This window comes from Carica papaya, chromosome 2 (genome assembly GCF_054855325.1).
Source record: "Carica papaya isolate Zhongbai chromosome 2, ASM5485532v1, whole genome shotgun sequence".
NCBI lineage: Eukaryota > Viridiplantae > Streptophyta > Magnoliopsida > Brassicales > Caricaceae > Carica > Carica papaya.
Window position 1 is genome coordinate 16,652,023 of NC_142310.1, and position 20,714 is coordinate 16,672,736.

Here is a 20,714-nt window from a genome sequence, read left to right on the forward strand (position 1 = left end):
TAAAAGGTAATCGTTACATATTGCAAGAATTTAATTTACTATTTAATTTTCTGTTTAAAATTAAAGAAGTAAGGGTTTTGGGTTTGATGGATTCTTTATGTTTAAGTTTTAAAAATTATAATTATGTGGACTTGGTCCACAAGAAGAGAAAAGGTCCAATCGACTTGCCCAAAACCCAGGCCCGTTTCGGATGGGCCAACCTGATCCAGACTCAACCCAGTTCGGACCTGACGGGTATTGACCCGACTCGGTCAAGGATCAACGGTTGATCGGTCAATGATCGACAGTCAACGATCAACGGTTGATCGGTCGACCAATGCTTGACCGATCAACAGTTAACTTTTCAAATATATATATATTAGAGTATTTTTTGGTCATTTTATGGTTGATTTTTTTTTTTAATTCAGTTTAAATTTAGTTTTAATTTTTAATTTTAATATTAGTATATGCATATACATATTGAAATAACTTAATTTACATCACATATCACCAAACTGACTTCTCTTGTGGATAATTTATTTATTTCATAATATAAACAGTTGGATGGATGTAATTTATGTGAATGTTAATCAGAGCAAAGGAAGGTTAATATTTAACATTATTACATTCTATTTTTGTGGCAATGAATATGTTACAGTTATTCAGTATGACACGTAAACTTTAAACAAGCCCAAAGGAATGTTTATCGTTTGGTGTATTTCTACTTTCTGTAAATTATTATTACAAGGTACCACTTATAAGTTAATATTATGTCCAAAGATAGAGTGTTAATGGAGTGCTCGGTATCTTAAGATGGGAATATACCTTTATTTAAAATTCATTATTAAATTTTATAATTTATAATTTTATATGAGTATTAATTAATTTATTTTGGTATATTCTTTGTTCAGCTTCCTTTTCTACTGAAAGTATCATCGCAAATATTAATTTCATTCCAATGTTGAATAACATAAATTTCAAGAAATGGAAGAATAATGTTCGACTTGTGCTTGGAGTTATGGATCTGGATTAAGCTTTATGAATTGATTAACCCAATCTGATTACTCCTGATGGCAACCCTAAGGAAAAGGAGTTTGAAAGATGGGATCAACCGTATGAATATATTGGTTATTGAACAGGCCATTCTAGAGGTTTTTCGGGGCACTATGTGTAATGAGATCACAACAGCTATAGATTTTCTTCATTCTCTAGAACAACGTTTCACCAGAAGTGATAAGGCAAAAATATATACACTTCTGTCGACTCTTGTTTCCATGAGGTATAGGAAAAATGGAAACATTAGAGAGCACATAATAGAGATGCACATGTGTATGCAAAGTTCAAAGCACTTAGAGTGGAATTGTCAGAATAAGTATTTATGTACTTTGTTTTGATTTCTCTTCCACCACAGTTTAATCATTTTAAGGTAACATACAACTGTCAGAAAGAATCCTGGAATCTGAATAAACTCATTTCACATTGTGTTCAAGAGGAGGAAATGCTCAAATTTGAGAGGACAGAGAATACTCATTTAACAGAGACCTCAAAAGAGAAAACGAACAAGAAAAAGTAAACAGGTAAATCTGTTGCGGTTCCAGTACAATGGAAGAAGCAACAAAAGGCTTAGACGAAAAATGTTTGTTTCTTCTGTAAAGCTTCAGGACACTAGAAGAAGCAATGCGCTAACTATGATGCGTGACGCGCAAAGAAATGTATGCTTCTTAATTTTAGTTGTTCTGAGGTTAATTTAACTTTTGTACCTATACACACCTGATAGATAGACTTTGGTGCCATAACTCACATCAGTGTATCTATGTAGGGTTGTCTCTATTACCGCAAGCTAAGTGATGGTTCCATATTCATTTATTTGGGTGATGGCAAACCAGTCGAGGTGGAAGCAATTAGTAAATTTAGATTGTTGTTAAGGATTGGATTTTATTTGGATTTAGAAAAAACTTTTATTGTACCATCATTTAAACGGAATGTGATTTCTATTTCTAGATTGGACAAATTTGGTTATTCATGTTCATTTAGAAATAGAAAATTTAGTCTTTTTCTTAATTCAAATTTGGTTGGTTTTGGTTTTTTATCTATGCATGATAATCTTTATTTGCTTGATACAATTGTTTCTTATAATGAATCCTTACATGTTGGTACAAAAGATATAAAGAAAAAATTAACAAATGAGGATTCTGCTTCTTTATGGCACAAGAGATTAGGTCACATCTCCCAAAGAATAATTGAGAGACTTGTGTCAGATAGAATTCTAGCTCCCCTTGATTTTTCAGATTTTGATAGATGTGTTCATTGTATCAAAGAAAAAGAGACAAACATTAAGAGATTAGTTGTCAATAAAGTTATGGATGTATTAGAACTCATTCATACAGATATTTGTGGACCGTTTCCCTATAACTTCTTGGAATGGTCAATAATATTTCATAACGTTCATATATGATTATTGAAGATATAGCTACCTGTATCTCATTCATGAAAAGTCCTAGTCTCTGGATGTGTATTAGGAGATTAGGTGTCAACAAAGTTATGGATGTATTAGAACTCATTCATACATATATTTATGGACCGTTCCCTACGACTTCTTGGAATGGTCAACAATATTTCATAACGTTCATATATGATTATTCTATATATGGCTACCTATATCTCATTCATGAAAAGTTCCAGTCCCTGTATGTGTTCAAAAGTTTTAAAGCAGAAGTTGAAAATCAACTCAACAACAGGATTAAGGTTGTTAGATCTAACCGTAGTGGTGAATACAATGGTAGATCTGACGGATTAGGTAAACAGTGTTCAGGGCTGTTTGCTCGATTCCTAGAGGAATGCGGTATCGTCCCACAATACAGCATGTCAGGTTCTCTTAGCATGATTGGTATTGCTGAACAGCAAAACAAAACACTTAAGGATATGGTAAGTAGTATGATTAGTCATTCTACCTTACTTGAATCACTCTGGAAAAAAGCATTAAAGACCGCAACATATTTACTCAACAGAGTTCTAATTAAAACAGCTACAAAAAACCTCTTATGAGCTTTGGACTGGCAAGAAGCCTAGTTTGAGAAATTTTCACATTTGGTGATGTTCGGCTGAGGGTAGGCCTTATAGGCCACATGAAAAGAAACTAGATTCCAAGACTGTTAGTTGTTATTTTGTTGGTTATTCTGAGCGATCCAAGGGTTACAAATTTTATGATCCAACTATTAAGATAATTTTTTAGACGAAAAATGTCTAGCTCTTTGAGAATGTTGAGTTCATGGGGGGAGAAAGAGTCTGTGACCTTGTTTTTTAAAGAGGAATGGGTGAATATTCATATTCCCTCAAGTTTTCTTGACAATTATCAGGATCAGGTTCTTATACCTAACAATGTCATAGTATCTCTCATTCATGTTCAGGGAACTGATCCTGAAGCACAAACTTCACACTCTTAAGAACTTATACTATTAAAAAGATCCACAAGAGAGAGGAAAAATATAATACCAGATGATTATATTGTATATCTCCTTAAACATGAGTTTGACATTAGTACAGTAAAAGATGATCATATCAACTTTCATCAAGCCATAAAAAGTTCTAACTCTCGCAGGTGGATTGATGTCATAAATGAAGGGATAAAATTCATGAAAGACAATGACGTTTGGTATCTTGTCTCATTACCTACGAATGCGAAACCTATTAGTTGTAAATGGATATTTAAGACTAAGAGGGATTCGAAAGGTAATGTATAGAGGTACAAGGTCCGTCTTGTCGTTAAGGGCTTTACACATAAAGAAGGCATCGATTATAAAGAGACTTTTTCTTTAGTTTCGTCGAAAGACTCTTTCAGGACTATAATGGTTTTAACAGCACATTTTGGTCTTGAGTTATATCAAATGGATGTTAAAACAGTGTTTCTCAATTGTGACATTGATGAGATGATTTATATGGTGCAACCAGAAAACTTTGTATCTGGAAATGTGCAGCAAATGGTTTGTAAACTAAAAAAATTCATCTATGAACTTAAACAGGCTTCCCACCAAGGTATCACAAGTTTCATTAAGTTGTTATCTTGTTGGTTTTGAGATAAATTTAGTGGAAGATTGTATATACCATAAGTTTAATGAGAGTATATATATTTTTCTGGTTTTATATGTCGATGACATACTGCTTGCTAGCAGTGATATAGTATTATTGCACAAAACTAAGAGATTTCTGACAATAAAATTTGAGACGAAAGATCTTGGGGACGCCTCTTTTATATTAGGGATCTAGATATACCATGATCGCTCTCGGGTATTCTTGGATTATCACAGAAGAGTTATATCAAAAAGGTTCTTAAAAGGTTTGGCATGCAGGATTGTAAAGCAAGAGACACCCATATGTCTAAAAGAGACAAGTTTACTCGAAGTTAATGCTCTAAGAATGATTTAGAGATTATAGAGATGCAAAAGATTGTTTATACTTCTGCTGTAGAGAGTCTTATATATGCACAGGTTTGTATGTGTCCAAATATTGCATGTATTGTTGGGATGTTAGGTAGATATTTAAGCAATGCAGATATGGATCATTGGAAAATAGCCAAACGCGTCATGCGGTATCTTCAGAGAATAAAAAGTTATATGCTCACATATAGGAGGTCAGATTAGTTGGAGATCGTTGGTTATTCTGATTTTGATTTCACCGAATGTCAAGACAGTAAAAAATCTACATCAGGCTATATTTACTTGCTTGCTGGGGGAGTTATTTCGTGGAAGAGTGCTAAACAAACACTTATAGCCTCTTCTACTATGGCAGCAGAGTTTGCAGCTTGTTATGAGACATCCAATCATGGAATATTGCTGCAAAATTTTATTATTGGGCTGCGTATTATTGATGGCATAGAACGACCATTAAAGTTATTTTGTGATAATAAATCTGTAGTTATGTATTTCAACAACAACAGGAGTTCGACGAAATTAAAGCATATAGATATTAAGTTCCTTATTGTTAAAGAAAGAGTTTAGAGTAAGAAGGTATTGATAGAGTACATTGGAACAAACTCCATGATTGGGGATCCGCTCACAAAGGGAATACCACCTAAAGTCTTTCATGAGCACATTGCTCATATGAGTGTTGTATCCCTAAATGATGTGTAGTTTCAGTGGGAGTCTTGTACTATAATTGTATTTATTTTGTAAAACATGTCATAAATTATGTACTTTGGATTAGTTTATGACTATATGGTTTCATTTAAGTTTTTGCTTTTTGCATTTATGTTTATATATATTATTATCTCTGAATTTTTTTACAATTGATCTCACTAAGGTTAAGGCAGAACTTGTTGGAAATAGACATGTTTAGATCACATAGCGAGTAATTTCTATGCTGCACATTCATGCTTGATCCATGTCGTTCGGTTATATTGATATATGTGACCATTGATGGGTTTAGATATGTTAATCATAGCGAAGGCCGTTTTGATCCTATGTCTTTATGATTGATGGACGGGATTGTTTGGTGATGCATTCAGGTATTGATAGCACAGTTCTGAGTACTCCAACGGTTATTAGCGCATAGTTAAGGTGTCACATAAAGCTCAAGTAGGAGATTGTTAGATTTTTTTAACATATGAGTTTAATATGGACTTTAGTATACGTATCGGGCTGTCAATTTAATGGGCTCGTTTAAAAGTGATTAAATATAATTAAATAATATTGGGGCTTAATGCATCAGGTTTAAATATGAACTTGTAATGTGCATATACCATTTTTGTAGTGTTCTCATTTTATAATGGGTGAAATAAAAATTGCAAAAATTAATCGATATAAAAAGCAATTATGGTCCCCGAATTAAAAGGTTATCATTTTATTTTTCTGAAATCTTGTCACTAGAAAAAACTAGTTTCAAGGCGTCGTATTGATTCAGAAGATCCTACCACCAGACGTGATCTTCTACAATGAATTCAAGTACACTTTTGATTATATTTTTCTTTAATTCCGTATGAGGATGTATATTTAATTTTTTACAGATTTACGGATTTGAAAAGAAATATTGTTCTAACAAGTTCTTCTTAAACTTCAACGCTACTGACAAGACTCAATAGCTACAATAAATGGTCAAAAAATACTTTCAAAATTCTATGGGCCCTATAAGATTGAGAAAAAAAATCAGTGCAGTAGCCTAGAGATTGCAATTTCATCTAAAAGCCAAAATACATCTTATTTTCTGTGTCCTTACTCAAGAAATATTACCCGAGAGACCTGCATGATACAACTAACTTAGCAAAATTTATAGAAACTAAGATAATAAAACCAGAGGAGATCTTCCAAATAATAAGGATAATAAGATAAGGACAAGAGGAAAGACAGTGGTTAATCAAATGGCAAGGAACTGACGAAGAAACTTGGAAGAACGCAACATATATATCCCAATAGTTTCCTCACCTAAACCTTGAGGGAAAGATTAATTCTCAAGGGGAGGGAATTGTTGAGAACCATATGAAGTAATGAGCCAAGATACAAAGGATTAAAAAATATGGAGCAGAAAGATAAAAATGGATATAACTTCACAAAATCACCTCTTGAAAGGTATGTGGCAACATTTGAAGCAAATCGAAAAATTGAAGCGTCGGACCATTCTGACCATTGCCTTTGATGCATGAACCAAGCCAACTCTCCTTACTGAACCGCAATTGATTTAGTTTTTTGATTTGCTTCAGATGGTGCCACATAGCTTTTAGGAGGGAATTCTGTGAAGCTAGGTGCATTTTTCTCTTTCTACTCCCTATTTTTTAATCTTTTGTATCTTGGTTCATTCTGTGGTGTTTGCATCTAGTTCTCAATACTTTGTTACCTAGAAAGAGGTGAAATTGATCATCCAACACTTATTGTCATGGGAATTAATGCTTATACGAATGCTCAAGTTATAGGTTTAATAGTTAGTAATTTAATATTTTTAATTTGAATAACTCATATATCGATAACTTTGTTAACATAAGGATATAATTATATTAAAGCAATTAGTTTATTCAATTCTCATGGGAACAATACTTATTCACTTTATTACCTATATAAATATAACTAGTGCACTTGTTACACTTGTATAACTAGTGTGTGTAAGTCACATGAGACAAGAAAAAGAAAGACTCGAACATGCCATTATGGTGAGAAAAAAAAAACTAAGCATGCTAAATGGGTGAAAGAAAGAAAAAATTGACCACATCACGAGGGCAAATAAGAAAAATTGAGCTTGTTGTGATGACAAGAAACGGAAAAAAAAAAACATACATGAGACGAGTACAAGAGAAGAAAAAGAAATGAGCATCTTAAATCCAAATTGATCTCAAGCCTTTTTCAAATCCAAATTGATTCTTCCTAATTTAGACTCCTCCAAAGAGACAACCTTAAACTTTTGGACAAGAATGACATCTTAAGTCATGTAACTTGCACTATTCAATTAGGTCATTTCAAGGTAAAATGGTTTTGAACGTAAGAAAGCAAATTATGGAGGAAGTGTATAGAATCAAGTCTGAATTAGATATTAGTTTATAAGATATAAATATTGCTTGGGAAAACTGAAATTAAGAGTGAAAGGAGGTAAAAAGTAAAAAGTAAATGTGTTTGTTCGTATTAAAAACAATGTTTGAAGAATTTAATATGATGAACATAATTCATGCAGAAGTTAGCTTATCCAACTTCGAAATCTCGAGGTTTATGCTTTTAGCATAGAGAACATATGTTGATTTCCAAGTGATACTTTCAAATTCATAAATGATGACAACAATATAATGTTTGTAAAAAAGATTTATATGTTCATTAATTATATTATATAAATATCAATTATAACACAACAGAATACAACCTTCAAATAAGTATACATGAGAACACGATATTTTGGTATTCACAACCCTTTACAATAACTTTTTACAGAAAAATGAACGTATGATACTACTTAGTTAAAATACTCAGTGAAGAGAAGAAAATAATTGGAGAGACTCGCTGCTTTTATTGGAGGATCTTAAGTTCAATCAGATCACGTTTAGAATAAAACCAAAATATTGTTATAAAATTATTTATAAATTCATAAATAACTCAATTACAAAAACAATTAATCTATAAAATTCTAGACTTAACCTGAACAATTTATTCTAATTCCTATGGAGCTTCATTTTTTTACATTTTAGACAAGAATTTCACCTGCAAATTATTAAGTTCGTTCTACCAAATCCATAACATACTTGAAATCCTACATGTACATCTTCCATGAGAATGGTTCTTTTCCCCCTCATAATCTCCTTTCTCAACATTCAGCGACCTGTCAATTCGACAATTATAAGTTTATGGACAAAAACCAACCATAGTTACAACTTGTTTTCGTCAGCTTGACTAAAGATTAGGTAGCTGCAATGGACATATGATTGCCTAAAGACATTGAATAATGCAATTACATAAGCATGTTCAACTCAGAGAGATCATCCATTGGTATTTCGAGACCTATGGAATCATGGTCTTGCAAACCATCCTCTTCAAAGTTCAACCATTTGCTGAGATCTTGATGTCCACCAAGCTCATTAGTTACAGCTAGTTCATCCATTGATCCAAATTCAGGCAGTTGTAAGTTTGCTAGGTCAACAGGGTCATTGGCTTCTTTAGCAGGAGATGAACTAGCTTTCCCTGTTAAATTGCCGGCACTCACAACTGTTGATTGGTCAGACCCAGAAGTGGATAGACCTGAAGCCTGAGTGAACAAATTATTGTTCTTTTGCTTGGGCTTTGCTTTTGTTTTGCGTTCACTCTTGAAGCTGCTGTCCAATGATGTGCGACCAGACCCAGAAATCCAGTTGCATCTTAAACCATCTTTGTTTTGTTCCCTTTCTCTCTCACTTCTCTTTCCCCTTACTCCGTGAATAGGGCTTTCCAAACTGGATGTGACCCTAGAAGAAGCACTGCCCACAACATCATCGAGCAATACTTCCCTCCTCTTAGCGCTGGAAACAGCACCTGCTGCAGCAGAGAAATCATATTTTGTCAAATGAATAGGACTTACAAAAATCATCAGGAAAACAGGAAAAGTATTAAAAACCTAAAAGAAACCGCAACAAAAAAGAAATTCATGAAGGTGATTGTTTAAATTGATAGAGATTTAAATCAATATACCACCAATAAGTTTTTTAATATATGGTTGATAATCTTTCCCTTTCTATGAGATTGAGTTAAATCAGACTGTGCATTTCTGTATCTCCTTAATAGAAGGTTGTGTTATGATGGGTATGTACATGTTACCAAATTAATAAAACTTATATATTTCTACTCAAAAGAAAAAAATTAATATACCTGATCCCCTGGCCTCTGCCTGATTGTTAGAAGTTTCATTGCATGTATTACTAGCAGTTCCTGAGCCAACACATTCCACAGATTTTGTATCATTGCTGCATGGAGGGGCAGAATACATGACACCCTGTAGAGCAGGCTCACTGAAGCAACTGCTGCCTGTCTCTTCAAATTTTCTACATCTAGCAAGAGTCCGCTTGACAAAAGCCAGTGCAACTTGTCTTGAAACTTTCTGGGCTTTTGAGGCATTACTCCCACGGCATGCCTATGTAAATTTTTCAAAGAAATTTAAGTTATATCAAAATGGAACCTTATTTAATGCTTCATTTCTATAGAATGCCATAGTGCCAAAACTGACATGATTTCACACCTTATCTCATTTATATGCCCAACCAGACATTATTGCACCAGCACAGATAATATTAGAGAAAGAAATATAACAAAGCAAAATACTTAATTTATAATAGTTGCACCTTCCCAAGCCTATGTGTCATAGATGTGTAAGCATTGTTGATAAGCAAAAAATTATTTTAAAGCAACATAGATACAAGTTGGTCCTCGGGTAAAAACAAATTCTATCTAGATGAATCACAAGCAACCACATGCCAAGAACTTTGAACTTATATCTAGTCATAGTACATCTATCTTGATTACTACTCTTCTGCCCACACAAGTAAAACAGGAACCAACTAATATCTGTTTGATCCAGAGACCTAAAAATCCAAATATAACTTTCTACCAGAAAACCTTCCTGAAGAAAACCAACAAAAAAAAGTAAATGAACTCACATTTTAGGAGCTACAGCATTTTTAACTTTAGGGCTATTACTGTATTACATCAACCACAATCATAATCTATCTTGATTACTTCTCTTCTGCCCACACAAGTAAAACAGGAACCAACTAATATCTGTTTGATCCAGAGACCTAAAAATCCAAATATAACTTTCTACCAGAAAACCTTCCTGAAGAAAACCAACAAAAAAAAGTAAATGAACTCACATTTTAGGAGCTACAGCATTTTTAACTTTAGGGCTATTACTGTATTATATCAACCACAATCATAATCAAACTCATGTTTATAGCACGATGAACATATCCTTGCCCAAAATTTGCACACACTTCTTCAAACAGTTCTGAAGTACATAAGCAAACACGGTTCCCAAACAAAGCACCTTTATTTGATGCTTGTTAAGTCTACTAAATGAACCATTCTCAATGACGTGGTAAAAAATTTTCAAACATACAGAATAGAATATCCATGTCAAACGGTACTCTTCCAGACAGACACGTAGAACAACAGGAAATAACTCATATGCTCGATTCAAATATATCAAAGGAAATTTTGGAAGGCCTCACGCAATGTAGGGGTGACAAGGCTCCAATGCCAGATAATTTCAACATAGGTTTCCTGCAGAAATTTTGGGGTGTGGTTAAAGGCGACATAATTTACCTCTTCAGAGAATTTCATGAGTCATGTTACTTTGTCAAGGGTTTGAATTCTTTGGTTTTGGTGATCATTCCAAAGATTGAAGGGACTATGAATATTAAAGACCTCAGGCCAATTTTACAAACCTATTGCAAAAGTTGGAGCAATAGTAATGGCCAAGGTGCTGGGAGGGTAGTTGGTGAGTGTCAGCATCCTTTTTGCATGGAAGACAGATTGTGGATGCAATTTTAATTGCCAACAAGCTAGTAGATGATCTTGTACAAAAAAAGAAAGAGAGGTTCCTGTGTGAGCTTGACATGGGGAAGCATACAACCATGTGAACTGGGGTATTCTTAGCTACATACTCAACAGAAAGGCAGATTTGAATAAAATGTTAAAAGGGCTAGGAATATTGAGATGTTTAGTGGTTTGAAGGTGGAAGACGGGATCAGAGCAAAAGAGATGATACATCTATTTTTTGTTAATGACACACTGTTATTTCGTGAGCAAGATGCCATAGCTATTATTAACATTAGGTGTGTTCTTTTGAGCTTTCAGATAGTTTTGAGCTTAATATCAACGAAGCTAAGTCTGAATTGGTAAATCTGGGAGATGGAAGTGAAACCAGAATTTTTGCTAGAATTTTGGGAATTAAGTATGCTAAACTTCCCATTAAATACTTGGGGATGTCCCTAGGAGCAAAACACAAGGATGTTTCAACATAGGACCCTATGGTAATGTGGTTCGAGTCCCCCTTATCTGGGTGGAAGAGAAATCTTTTATGGGAGGGAGGACTTACTCTCATCAAAAGCATACGGTCAATATCCTCATTTATTACATGTCTAAGAGTAGCCATGAGTTAATTAACAACCCTTTACCATAAGCTTTTTCTTTTTAAAATAAAAATATGAGTTATATATTAACATGGTACCAAAACAAGGGGATACCACCTATGTACAAAGACTTTACAGAAGTGTTAACGTATCTATGACATTCCCAAAATCTTCATCACTGATATGTCATGCCCTAACAAAATAGGCACAAAAAGATGAATCCACCTATCCCTTATTTTGTACATACTACTCTCAACACTCTAAAAAGCTCTAGAATTCCTTTCTTGCCAAATAGACTAGAAAACAGTCAATGGAATTAGGTTAGCAATATTGCCTTCTATATATAAACCATCCCAAGTCCAAATTTCCATACCAACCAACCCAGCCACCACCCACTAAATTCCTAAAAGCCCATACACCATACACCATAGATTGTACACCATAGGACACCACAACAAAAGATGATTACACATCTCCTCCGTTTGAAGACAGCCATAACACCCATTAACCAAATACTGTCCCCTCCTGTGTTTATCTATAGTTAAGATCTTCTCTAAAGATGCCTCCCAAGCAAAAAAGCTATACGTGGGGACCCTTTACTATAAGCATCATGACCTGGAATTGATTATTTATTTGTAAGTTACCAATAACACAACAATCTCCGGAATACTTCATCAACATCGCTTTTGGAGCTCTTCAATAACCCAATGAAATCCAATCCCACATGAAAACGAATAAAGAGGGTTGTTTGTGTGCAAAGACAGGATGAGCAACAGAAATGGGAAGCCCTTTGAAGGAAGAAAGGTCTGAACAGAAGATGATGGCTGTGAGATTGAAAAGAAGGGAAGTGGGCAGTTGTCGTACAGTAGCTTGGAGGTGTTTGATGAAGAAGAGAATATTGAAATTACTAACTTTATCCTTTGAGAAAAGGAAAATCAGCTAAGACAAACAGATATTGTTTACTAATATGTTAATTTGATATAGTATAAAAAAATAGGGGGTCAATTGTTCCAATTAACATATCAATGGCTAACTTGATATAAATGACAAAAAATAAGGGGGCTTTATGATAATTACCATAAAATTTTATTATCAAATATAAAATCAAATGTAAACACAAGTTTAGATCAGAAAGTACTTTCAAACTTTCCATTGGTAGTGTTTTATGATTACCATAAAATTTTATCATCAAATATAAAATCAAATGTAAACACAAGTTTAGATCAGAAAGTACTTTCAAACTTTCCATTGGTAGTGTTTTATGTCATAAATTTAACAAAATAACTACATAGCTGAACTACATCCTGATAGTTATGAAAAAACCTAAAGAATAATTCTGAGAAAAAGGTTACGAAAGTCACCATCCTTTTCCTATAAGCCATCTCAACAAGTTGATCCATGGCAAGATGCTCCAGATTCCTGCAAACTACCAGGTTAGTATAATCCAGACACAACTCCAGGACTATACTTCTAGGGTATTCAGAGTCAGGTGCTCTACCTTTTCTCCATATCACTCGATTTCCGAATAGCCGTATCAATTCTCTCCAAATTTGTCTTCTTTCTCTGAACCTACCAATTAACCAAACAATGACTGGAGTTCAGAAGCAGAAGACAAAACCCAAGTTGAAAATTGAATGAAAGTTACTCTAGACAGATAAGACAATGGGTGGGTGTGGGGACGAGGGGTAATTTGATGCAAAGAATTTAAGTTTCAGTTCAACCTGTTTGTACAACCCTTCCTTCAGTTCCACAACATCATGATTAATAATTTCTCCTTCTGCCAAATCAGGCTGCATGAAAGCCAAACAAGAATTATAAATGAATAAGTAAAGGACAATAATGACATGATTCGCAGATGTAATAGAAATTCCTAAGTTGGAACTTATAAGGAAAAAGGAGGCTTCTTGGAAGCATCAAATATCTATTGAAACCAAGCACTCATACTAAATGGCTTTCAAAATGGACCAACGGAGGAAATAGTTTGTCCAATTTCAAAATTTAACCATTTCCATAAATTAAAAAATAACGATAATAAAAGTTTAGTAAGAAAACCCACTAACGCCTCCGGATATAGACCAATACTCGCTAGCTCCAGCAGAAGTCTATCATCCAGACACATCAATTGATACTGGGAGTCAGATGAAGAAAGACCATTAATATCGGTTTCCTTAGATTGTAGGTGACCCAGGTTGTTAGAACATATTTCACTACCAAGCCCCACATCCAAATGTGACATATCATCGTCTCCCAGCCAAAGTTCACTGCTATGTACAGAGTTCGACAAGATTGCGTTTCTAAATGAGTTAGATCCAATACTCTTATCACAAGAGAACCCGTCCAGCAAACAATTCTTCTGACTCAGAAAATCTGCATTTGACTCAACTTCAGATTCCATTCTGTCCTTATCTTTGGGCTCAACATCAATTTGGTTACATGACCCACAATGAGAATCATCACTTGCATAGTGAAGAGACATATTTTTTCCTTCACTGGGGTGGAATAATTCTTCAGTTTCATCTTCTTCAATTAAAGCAGACAGAATCCTTTGATACAGTGGAGTGGCTCTTTCAGACCTCCTTGTGTCAAATCTTTCGGATGAAGCACTGGTTTTGGCTGAATCTTGATTAGAATGGCTTATTTGCTCTTCAACAGAACAATCAGCAGACTCTTTCTTCACAACAACTCCCTGAAGAACAAAAGAATTTAAAAACTGATTAAGGTCTCTCTCCCTCTTTTTGATGTTACCAGCTCTTTTATTCTAGGCAGAGGGAGGGGCAAGAAAAAAAACAAAAGGAAAACATTACCAAAGACACTTACCATTATGTTACATCCAATACCAAACATTTGGGACAAACCCTCACCAAGCTCTTGTGTAAAACTTAACTGTTGCAAAATCAAAATAGAATAGACAAAAGAAAACCATAAGTCTGAGCAAAAGTATATACCTGAAATCCTATGTATACACATGCAGGAGTGCTACCTGTTGTTTCAAGTAAGACATGTCCTCCGAGCTGACAGATACAAATATAGATTCCATTTTCTTCCAAAATAGACCAGAACATGCAAGATCTACAAAAACAATCTAGCAAGTTAAGCAACCAACATAAATTATATAAAACAGAGACAGAAAGGGAGGCAGATTGCAGAAGACACATACTTCTAGCTTTACAAGCATAGTTTGCAGCAGCAAATAGTTCTTCGTGATCATCATCAGATTCGCCTAACAAATGATGCGCAAAATACATAGTTAATGACTATTCTCACCAAATATTTACCCTCAAAAAGAATTTGTCAATAATCCAACAATTCAGATGAGATGTATAGGTGTACATGCACATCTGATTGGGATAAAGAAAAACTAACATATTTCCATCCTCACCACTATAGTTTCCAACATTTAAAGCTTCACAATAATTGAAAAGAAACATTCAAGATAACGGCTGGTATCTAAGAGAGTGAATCCATGAACTCAATGTATAAACACACAAAACCAAAGAATCATAATTTGAAACATTACCAGTAAAATCTGAAGAAACAGAATTAACCACTGGCCCAACACGGGTTGTGGCCTTGCAAACTTTCAGCTTTTTGGAAGGTGGACGACCTGGTTTACTGAAGAAAGGGAAAGAATATGGTTAATTTGTCAGAATTTACTGAGGAATGGACATAGTAGATTTCCATCTGAATAATTGTTTAAACTAAACAGTGCAAAGAAATAAATAGTAAATAAAAACCTTTTATTTTTATCAGAAAGAGGTCTCGTGCCTTGCAATGGCTTGAGCAATTGAAGATTCTCTAATTTGTCTCTGATTGGATTAACGGAAGGCCTTGTTGAGGATGAACCATTCCCACTCCTTCCTTGTCTCCGCACAGTATCTCCATTTTCATTTATGAGTATTTTATTCTTCCTTATTGGCAATATTACAGGACCCATTTTATGGCTTGCAGATACCTCACCACCATCCGTACCAATCTCTTTTGATTTATTGTCACCAGCTCCTGACTCCTCACTTTCAGATAACCCAAATGGAGATGAAACATTCTCCACTTCCCTTCTGATTTTTGGAGCATTATTATCTGCACTGGCAAGCTGAGATCCATTGTTTCCATAAGAAGCTCTACCACTGAAATCAGATGTTGCAAAGCCCTGAGGTGAACTATGAGTGTCGACATTGTTTGAGACTGGCGAAACTAAATTAGCCCTCCTTGTTCGTGAGTTTTTGTGCGGTCTCTGACCAACCCACTGAGCCATGGCATGTGAAGAGGAACTTGCTATTTGATGCTTTTGATGATTTGCTACACCCAATGCTGATACTTTATTTATATTTGTTGGCTGTTCCCAACACTGAAAAGCTCCAGATGAGGGCTGACCTTTGGAAGAGGTATCTAACACCATGATGGAGCCAGTTCGCAGTGCCCGAGAAACTTTTCCTTTTAGTATTGTACTAGAACAGTTGGCTGGATTATCGTCCTGAAAATTTGACCTAACATAGAACGCAACCAAAAATTAGTAACCTAGAGTGCAGATTTAAATATGACAAGGGACTACGTACTTATTGTTTCCTTTTGCCAAAACTCTCTGCTCAACAAGAACCGTACGATCCTTTGGAAGAGGGATACCCTCTGACTCATTCCTGAGTACCACACTGGCATCAGAATTAGAAGACTCAAAAGAACCATCTAACTTATTAATGCCAATGACTCCAGGGGAAGATTTTGATCTGCAATCAAAGAAAGAATATGAATCATTTCCGTATTAGTTTTTAATCATGGATATCCAAAACCTAGACTTACCAAAAATGAAAGAGCAGAGAATAAAATCAGAAAACATAATCTTTAAGAATCGACAACTAATCTAAAAGAATACATGAAATATATAGAGAAGAAATAATCTGGCACCAAATCAATAGCTAAAATCAACTAATACTGTGTTTGGATTGAAAGACTAAGGAGAAAGGAGAAGAATATGAGAGATAAGAAGTATCTTTTCCCTTGTTTGGTTAAAAAATGAAAAATGAGAGAAAAAAGCGACTGATGGGGCACTTTACCCTTAAACATCCATTCTTCTCATGCCCGCAAATTGGGGAAAGCATTGTCTATTTTACACTAATTGCCTAAGTTGTTGTTTTGTCCATAAAGGTTATTGAAAATATTCATTATAATGTATCATTTTCTTTTCCTTTACCCACCTAAATCAAACAAAGGAATAGAACAATTCTCTTTTCTTTCTCCTTTCCAGTTTTAGTTATCCTCACAATGAAAACATATTTTTTTCATTTACAAAGTCAACATTTCCCTTCCTTTCCTTTCCCTTTCTTTCCTTCACTAATCGTTATGCAATCCAAGTAGAATGCCGATGTCAATAAGGTCACTACAGACCAAAAGATTAACTCAATTTGAAATTTGCAAAAGGTATGGAAAAAGTTTAAAAGCTATCTTAAGAAGCAGTAAACCTTTGAATGATAAACTTACAACTCCGGTTCACCAAAAATTCTAAAAACACGTGCAAATACACATTGTACATGCTCACTCACATCAAATTTAACAAAAGTTCCAAAGATCTAGCTTTAATAAAAGTTTTCTGGTCTCAAGGAGGTGCGGTCAAGCAAGATCTTTATTTATTCAATAGAATGGGTTAAACTTTCTAATACTCTAAAATTACACATTGATGACTAATATGGACAACATCTCACTTATTGTATGTAAGCTCAGGGACTCTGTTGGTTAAATAACAGTTCCTACACCTTGTTTTCTAGTCAAAGTTTGTCCAATGCACTTGACCTATTTTCACATCATGTTGATATAAGATGATCCTATTCAAATCTACCAGAAAAAATTTAAATAACCAATTTCCCATTTGGTCCATGATAATAGTTCATTTTCACTATTTCCATATTTAATTTATTCTTTTTTAAGCTAAATCACTATAATAATCAAGACAAAATTAGGCCTAGTGGTCCACATGGATTCCAAAGTATTTTCATAAAGAAAAAGATACATATTTAACATAAAAAAGAGTTAAACTGGTTTTAAAAAGAAATGATAGCGTCTTATTATGGATAGAGAGATATAGAAAAACAAATGAAATCGACACTTCCATGACATGCAGAATCATTTCTTTCAGCACGAAGTAGAATCCTCCTTTCAACTGATTTTTTTAATAACAAAATAAAGATTTACTCTACTTCCTCTCCTGCACATTCAGCAGCAACATCTTTTTTATCCAATAAAAGCATCAAATACACACCCAATTTATTACCTCAAACTCTGTGTATCACAAGATCGCAACTTTGAATCTGTACTCAGCTTTGGTTGCATCACACGTTTTATATCACGATCACCATTTATAACCCTATTGCTTACTGCTGCCACAGAACGCTTCCTTTTCATCTTTGTCTCCCATCCTTCACCTCCAGCAGGCAATCTACGGACCTTCTCTTCAATTCGAACAGGACCCCCACTATTCGCCGGAAGCATGTCAACATCCTTCTCCATTACCATCTGCTGCCTGGAAACAGCAGCAGCCACCCTACTGTCTGCCTGAGAAGATTATTGAAAGGTACTTTAATTAGAAAGAAAACAGAACTGCATTAATCACTAAGCAACTGCACTATTCACTTAAAACAGCATGAAGGTCTAACTGTGGAGAAAATATGAACAAAAACTGTTGAGGTTTAATCTTGCAAAAACTAAAAGAAAGTAATTAAGCACTTGGGTGCATCAAATACAGAATACTTTATTCTAAACTTAAAGGATAATAATTTACTTTATACAGAATGAATTTTAACAAAATTATACTTGAAAATTTCCTAGAATTGAAAAGAAACTATCTTTCCACACAAAAGGTGTCAGTACACATGACAATTCAATACTGAAAGTGAATTTACAAACCCGAATATCAGCTAGTGAAGTGCGAATACGCTTACTCAGCCCAACACCTTTTGTTCTTTCCTCCAATCTTTGAGTGATAACATCGTGTGGATTTCTGCGAAGCTGGCTTCCCATCTTCACCAAGTTCACTCCACACGATCTCTCAGCAGATGACATGTCACTTCTTTGCCGTTTCTTTGAGCTTAAGGCTTCCTTATACTTATCCAATTTGAATATTGATTCACGCAGCTTTTTTACTCGATCCCTGGCAAAAGATATTTAATCTTCAACAACATGACAATATTTGATATACTGGTGAACAAGAAACATGTATGGCAACCTACATACAGTTTGATAAATTCCCATGCCATCACAAAATCATATTAAAAGAGTCCAAATGACAGACGCTATCTGGTCGAAGAAAAGTTGCAAGTAGGAAAGAAGATTACTTCAAATAAATCTAGGGGACATCCTCTCCGTTAACAGAAACTAGTCATCCACACCATGCAATTTATTGTAACTTAAAATATTGCATATTTCTACCTATGTTCTTTCTATTTCAATAGAATTAATCACCAAACTCTTAAAGATCCACTTGCTAAGTCAATTATGGAGTACTTTCTTTACACCAAGCAGAAGTCATGTTTTTGTAAAACACAGACCTTATTTCAAAGTATGGTACAAGCTTGTGTGAATATGAAGTGACCATTTTATTTTGTAAATGGAAAGAATAAACCACCTGGCTTTTTTAGAGGCATCTTGTACACTTTCTTTGAAGTGCTTCAGCTCCTCAGTAGCAACTGGAGGCAGAGGCTTGGGATGGGTAACTCCAAAAGAATGGTCCTCTGATGAACTTCCAAGAGGAACACCCAGAACTCTCCTTAGCTCTCCTGAGCGTGTATATTTCTGATTGCTTAAAGTAATTGACTCCAAAGGCAAACACTGGGGCAACGGTGGCATATCAGATGACAATGTTCCACCACCACGGCTCCCATTATTCCCAGTGCTTAACATTACTCCCTCAATTTCCTCACCTAAATAGTCAAATCCCTTCACCTAAGACAAATACAATTACCAAGTTAAAGCTAATTGTAACCCTTCTCAGCACAATTGAATGACATACCAGAAGCAAAGGTCTTCCTGTAACTCAAAGCAACAAACATTAAAAAACTAAAGAAACTGTTACATCACATGACAGTTTTGTCACTTAAAGTTCCTGGAAATGTATACGTGCAAAGGCAAGCTAACTTTAAACAATGCAAGGTACTTAGCAATTCAGAGGAAGAGACATAAACATCAAAGGGAAAACGTGGTTATCAGTCGAGTAATTTTCTCAACTACAAAGCTGATAAACAAACTTTCAGAAAACAATGATCGTAGCAAGATTTTAGACACCAACGGGAAACCGATTAGGTTTCAGTTAAGCCTAGGGTGGCTAAGTCCACCACGGTACAGAAAACTAATGGAAGCTCAAGAGGAACAAGAAAAAGAGATTAACAGAACTAGAGAAGAACCTCCGAAAGTTCAATCTAAAAAAAATTTCTACCAAGCCTTTAGCCTAAGCCTAACCCAGCTGCTTGCCCAATTTCCACAGCAAAATAATCCCTAAATTCAAAAAAATCAACCGCTTCATATTCTTGAACTCAATTTATCTGCGGCCAAACAAAGAGAAACTAAGGAAACAAAGAAAGTTAAGGAAATACGATGAAAAACTAAGCGAAGTTAAAAAATGAATGAAATCCCACGAAATGAAACTCGAAGACTAATAAAAAGTAAATTGAAACGAAATTAACGTTAATTCAGATAAGAGGAAATGAATCTAGGAGAAAACGAGTGAGATATACCGGAGATTCAAGGAGGACAAGCGCAGATCAAAAGCAAGCAGACACTCTGAGAACGAGAGAGCTGCGAAAAAGCAGCACGTCGGCAATGTGTCTGTATAGAATATACGTATATATAAAATTCGGCTCGGCTAATAAATAAATTTATTTCAGCCGCAATTTATTTATTTTTTTTCATCATCTCAATCTCAATTTTGCATTAACTCAGTTTTTATACTTTTAAAAAAAAAAGAAAAACATTGGAATAAGTCTAGTTCCATTATTAACATTTAATTTCGTTAGATTCATATATTATATGGAGAAAAAGTTTACATATGACATCTTCTGATACATTAATAAATTTCGTTAAATACTATATTATATCTAATGTGATTAAAAAAAAAATTATACATAAAAATTTGTTCATATTTAAAAAGAAAAACTCAAATAAACATCATCGGGCCCCCAACCCCAATGCACCTTCT

General features: G+C 34.6%; 1 protein-coding gene across 4 annotated transcripts; it reads right to left on the minus strand.

The window, feature by feature from the left end:
• Positions 1 to 8,151: 8,151 nt before the first annotated feature.
• On the minus strand, positions 8,152 to 20,395 carry LOC110817308 (spectrin beta chain, brain). Of its 4 annotated transcripts, XM_088213423.1 has the most exons (17): positions 20,254 to 20,360; positions 19,924 to 20,061; positions 19,149 to 19,465; positions 18,431 to 18,674; positions 17,799 to 18,079; positions 16,093 to 16,260; positions 15,274 to 16,023; positions 15,057 to 15,151; positions 14,697 to 14,759; positions 14,520 to 14,608; positions 14,357 to 14,422; positions 13,596 to 14,225; positions 13,261 to 13,329; positions 13,038 to 13,108; positions 12,901 to 12,958; positions 9,282 to 9,543; positions 8,152 to 8,951 (listed from the first exon to the last, which is right to left on the minus strand). In XM_088213423.1, the coding sequence occupies exons 3-17, from the start codon at positions 19,421 to 19,423 to the stop codon at positions 8,392 to 8,394; spliced, it is 3,681 nt and encodes a 1,226-aa protein (XP_088069549.1). In that variant the 5' UTR covers positions 19,424 to 19,465; positions 19,924 to 20,061; positions 20,254 to 20,360; the 3' UTR covers positions 8,152 to 8,391. The 4 variants fall into 4 exon arrangements, with proteins under 4 accessions (XP_088069549.1, XP_021901471.2, XP_088069548.1 ...); XM_022045779.2 differs by lacking the exon at positions 19,924 to 20,061 and having other exon boundaries at positions 8,152 to 8,948; positions 20,254 to 20,395; XM_088213422.1 differs by lacking the exon at positions 19,924 to 20,061 and having other exon boundaries at positions 20,254 to 20,395.
• Positions 20,396 to 20,714: the final 319 nt, after the last annotated feature.